The sequence below is a fragment of the Arachis hypogaea genome, chromosome 13, assembly GCF_003086295.3.
Source record: "Arachis hypogaea cultivar Tifrunner chromosome 13, arahy.Tifrunner.gnm2.J5K5, whole genome shotgun sequence".
NCBI lineage: Eukaryota > Viridiplantae > Streptophyta > Magnoliopsida > Fabales > Fabaceae > Arachis > Arachis hypogaea.
In genome coordinates this window covers 123,670,161-123,675,379 of record NC_092048.1, presented here as the reverse complement: position 1 = coordinate 123,675,379, position 5,219 = coordinate 123,670,161, and the positions used below count along the sequence as shown (strand labels likewise).

Sequence of the window (5,219 nt, the reverse complement as noted above, 5' to 3'; positions counted from 1 at the left end):
GATTACACCAAAGATTGGAATTTTGAATTTGTAAATGCAGAGTTGATATATAGGAACTTGTTCAACAACAAACTTAAAAATTTATACTTCTTCAATGTAGACCGAGTTTGAATCTATTGTTAGCTGCATGTAAGAGTTTGAATTGGTGTGTAGTTCGTTAATAGATTTTGTGTTTAATGGTTTGTTAGGGCATTGGTTATGACTAGCACACCACTTGTTTGCTTAATTGATTTTTGAATCCTCTAGTTATTTATAACTAATTTATTGGTATGAGAAATTGATGGTACAAAAGTTATGTTGTTGTATACCATGAAATCTTCTATCTCTTGGGTATCATGTTCACTCTTTTGCTCTGTTGTAACAGGTAGAATTTTGGATTTTTGGAGGGATTCCTAATATTGATGTTGTCGCTGCTAGCATTCTTGGATAAGAATCTGATGAAGATAATTTGGGGTTTAGGATTTTAAAAGGGAAAGAAACTAAATTACGAAGAGAAAGTTTTTCGCCACATCAGCTAGTTATTAGAGTGTTAGTATGGCAGGAATCAGTCCAGTGTAGCTTTTCGATAACAGAAAGTGTCTTAGAGACTATTATGAGTTTCGGAATGTAACTTTAAGGATAAATTTAAGTAACTATTAATTTTAGGAACTACTTTGAACCTCGAGTATAACTTCAAAGACTACTTGAAGCTTAACTCAAAACCATTAATTATTTGGTTAAAATTTATATCCAGTAATATATTACAAATTAAAATTTTATTGTTTTCTATAAATTTAACCATGTAATGATTTAAATTAAAGCATGTGATACCAAAATATAAATTCAAACTTACTATTTTAAATACTCACTAATTCATGGTGATTATTGAAAAGTGAAAACATTTAATACTAAATGAGACTTAACTTTTATTCTCACCCTTTATCATTTTAAAATTATGCTTAAAATAATAGAAAATTTAAAATTAATTTTATGACTTTACAGACATGAACCATACACTTACCCATTCCAAACAAAAGATAAATATTTTAAATATAACACAAATATTTCTTTTAAAAAGGGACAAAAAAGAAAAGAAGTTTTCCAAAAACTTTATTACTACCTTTTAAAAAACTAAGAGTTTAATAATTTATCAAATAATTTTCGTTATTTCTTAAACCAATTATGACTACATTATCGAAGGAAAAAAAGCTACTCATAAAAAAGCTACTCAAAATTAGTTCAATTGAATGATTTTTTAAACTCAATTAACAGAAAGAATTTGGATATAAATTTGTATGAAATACATTCTAAACTTTTATTGCATATTTGACAATTCAAAAAAATAAATATATTATATTATTAAACAATAACATTTATGATTTTAATAATTTTTTAATGAGTAAAAAATAATAACATACATTGTAAATAATGTTTATAAATATGCATATTGATTTTCTTACACATAACAACATAATGATTTTTAATCACACCATATTTAATTACTTCAAGTTTCTTTATTTTATACTTTTTAAATATTAAATAACTGATAAAATTTTTATTTTTATTTTTGAATAAGTTATTATTTTAAATTTTTTAATTTTTAATATCAAATTAATAATTATAGAATTAAAAATTTAGAAATTAATTTTGTAAAAATAACAAAAAAAAAAAGCAATTGAACAAGCACGATAATGCCTATTAAACCACTAGTTAGAAGTAAAAGAAATATTTACTCACCTATTAAAATTTGATGTCCAATTGAACTTAGGTATAAAGTTATTTTTTAAAATTGCAAATTCACATTATCCAAACTCTCTAAAATTATAATATTAGCAGTAGTGTAGAAAGCCAACCAAATTTATCATTTTTGACTATTTTATTATTAGTATTTTTGTACACAATTAAAAAAAAAAGTCCAAATGCAACAAAATATTGAAAGCCTAATGCTGGCCATGGAAACTTTTCCTATTTCAAATACTAAATTATCCCCTTTTTTTTCCTTATTACTTTTCTTTCATATACTATTTTGCTTCAATTTTTTATAAGTTCTTGAAATTTTTGTAGTGCTTCCTTGTTTCGATGAAATGATGGATAGCAACCATGATGTGCTAATGATTATCTACAGTATGCACACAGACATTTCTTGAAAGAATTAACACAAAGCACATTATAATTATAAAATGATTTTAAACGGAAAAACTTATTGATTGATCTAATTTTATCATTCTGGGCATTTTTCTTACATGATTTATTTGTTAAATTTTGGGTTTAAGAAAATTGATTCATCTTAATTTCTGTTGCTGATGATAGAATTCTAAGACACTTTTGGCTTTGACAAAATTTGATCACTTAATTCACATCAGTTGTCACTAATTGTTTTATTCAATTATGATTTTTTTGTTTTTGTTTTCATTAAGTGTGTGGCAAAATCAATTAAAGAAAAGGAAGTGTTTAAAGAGTAAAATGTCTCAAATTCAAATAACAATCTCAATCATATTCACTAGATGCAGAGAGAAAAGTTAAAGAGATTCAATGGTGGTGTTATTCACACTGGTTGAATATAATTGCATTGGTTTTCAAAAAAAAAATTTCATTGATACCTATTTTGGCTGGCTTCATGTATCTATTATAGGGTCTTTGTGCTCTAATAGATTAGAGAATTAATGTCCAAATAAATTGGAATCTTTTGTGTTTCAGCAGATTATGTTAAAGATATAATCTTTTATATGTTTTTCTTATTAAATTTAAATATTTAGAAAGAGTGATTTTATGTAGTATATTAAAATTTCTATGGTAAAAAAAAGTTTAAAAGTTCGAGTCTATCATTTTTGAGATTTTAAGACTTTCTCTCTTTGAAGGGTAATCCTAAGTTCAATATCCAATTCTAGAAAATAATTTAAAATCTAAGTTCAATTTGACATCAAATTTAATAGGTGATAAAATATATTAAAATTATTGATATGAAATGCTTTTACTTTATGACTAAACTGCTATCATTTTCAGAATATTAGGAGTAAAAGGAATATTTACTCACCTATTGAAATTTGATGTCAAATTGAACTTAGGTATGAAATTATCCAATTCCAGTCTTTGTATTGACTTAGTTTTTATGGCTCAACCTGTATCATCTTTCCGAACCAATGAAAATTACATTTAGATAAAAAAAAATAAAAAAAAAAAGAGAGAGAGAGAGGAGGAGTCTCAAATTCGACAAATTCGAACATGAAAAGAAAAAAAAAAAACAATTATAGATCAGACTTCCTGAAAAGAAGAATTCTATCATAATTTTATCAATATAAACAACAAAGACTATAAATAATTAATAATAATGCTAAGAAAACAATGAAATTATTTTATTTTATTTAATATTTATAATAATATCTATAATTATATATTTATTAATTATTATATCTAAAATTAATCATTTGTTTTAATAATAATTAAGAAATACAAAATAAAAAAAATACATAAAAAATGCCAAAAAAATATGTATACCATGAATTCCAAAAGAAGAGGGTTGTGATCTCTAACAAAATGAACTAAAACCCTATAAAGTTATACCAATAAGCAGTGCACCAATGAGAGAGAGAGAGAGAGAAAAAAGCGAGAGGCAGATAATAAATAAAAGGAGAAGGGAGCCCTAGGAATTCAGTGCATAATGAAATTGAGAGAGAAAGAGAGAGAGAGAAGCTAATAAGTCTATAGAATGTGCACCTATCCTTCCCTTCCCTTCCCTACATCACCTTTTTTCTTCTTTCCTTTGATATTTCTTAGAAGCGCATTCATTTCAATACCCCCCTTTGCTTTTAATTAATTCCATACACACCCTTTTCCTTTCTATTGAATTCATTCATCTCATCATCTCACTCTACAATACAATATGCTTTTTGCAGTCACTCCCCATTTCAGTAAAATCTCGTTCCAAATGCAATGCTTCTTCTTCCACTCTTAGGTCCCCTCCTCTAGCTACCCTCCCTATATCTACCATCTATACACCAAAGCAAGACTTTCTTCACAATCTAAGCTAAATTATATTCAACCATCAACGACCCACCCCTTCTCCATCTTTTAATCATCAACTGTATCTGCATAGCTTTTTTATATATGCTAATTAAGTGGCCGGTGTTTCATTTCCAGTCATCAAACAAAACCCAACTTCTTCTCATCATCACGATCTTCAAACTTGTTAATTTAATTTGCTGATAGATGATGGATACCACAAACCTGCAGCAGAATAATAATGCTACTGTCTTCACTGCTGCTACTTGGACAGAAGTTGATCATAATCACATCATTCACCAAATCCCTAACATCATGGCTTCTGGGGTTTTCCCAAACTACCATCACCTTCTTCAAATTCATCATCATCCATCAACAACCACTACTGCACTGCCCTCTTCTTCTTCATCGGGGTTCCTTGGTGACATACTTGGAGTAGTGCACCTAGAACACCAAGAGCAAGAACAAGATCATGATCACGATCATGAAGATGAAGAGGCAGAAGAGGAGCTTGGAGCCATGAAGGAGATGATGTACAAGATCGCAGCTATGCAGCCCGTGGACATCGATCCCGCCACCATTAGGAAGCCAAAGAGGCGAAACGTTCGCATCAGCGACGACCCTCAGAGCGTGGCGGCGCGCCACCGCAGGGAGAGGATCAGCGAGAAGATTCGGATCCTGCAGAGGCTTGTTCCCGGTGGAACAAAGATGGACACAGCTTCCATGCTGGATGAAGCAATTCGATATGTTAAGTTCTTGAAGAGACAAATCAGGTTGCTTCAATCCACTACTCCTCATCAACCGCCACAATGCAATTATGTTGGTCTTCCTAATAATTCTAACAGTGCCTTCTCTTTAGGCCCTTCTACTTCTGATTGGCCTTTTGCACCCACCACCACGCCCTCCGCCGTGCCTGCCTCATTCGGATTCAATGCCGGAGGAGGTCATCATGCCCCCTCCAGCTTTAATCATCATGAGGTAATTAATGAATGATTAGTATTTCATTAATTAGGGTTATTTCTAAAACATGTGCATCTATTAATTTATTGTCCGTAGGCCACAACTATTGTTCGTCTAGTATTAGTATATTTGTTTTGTTGACCACCATTTAAGTTTAGTTAAGAAAAGAATAAGTAGTCATTTTAATATTTGAAAGATTCAGTTTTTGATAAAATAGACTTTAAGGTTTATTTTTGATAAAATAACTCCTGAAAAATATATTTTATTTGACAAACTAACCT

At 29.4% G+C, this 5,219-nt stretch overlaps 1 protein-coding gene across 1 annotated transcript; it reads left to right on the top strand.

The window, feature by feature from the left end:
- Positions 1–3,728: 3,728 nt before the first annotated feature.
- LOC112736011 (uncharacterized) lies at positions 3,729–4,971 on the top strand. Its single transcript, XM_025785388.3, has one exon. The coding sequence runs from the start codon at positions 4,186–4,188 to the stop codon at positions 4,969–4,971; it is 786 nt and encodes a 261-aa protein (XP_025641173.1). The 5' UTR covers positions 3,729–4,185.
- The last annotated feature ends 248 nt before the right edge of the window (positions 4,972–5,219 follow it).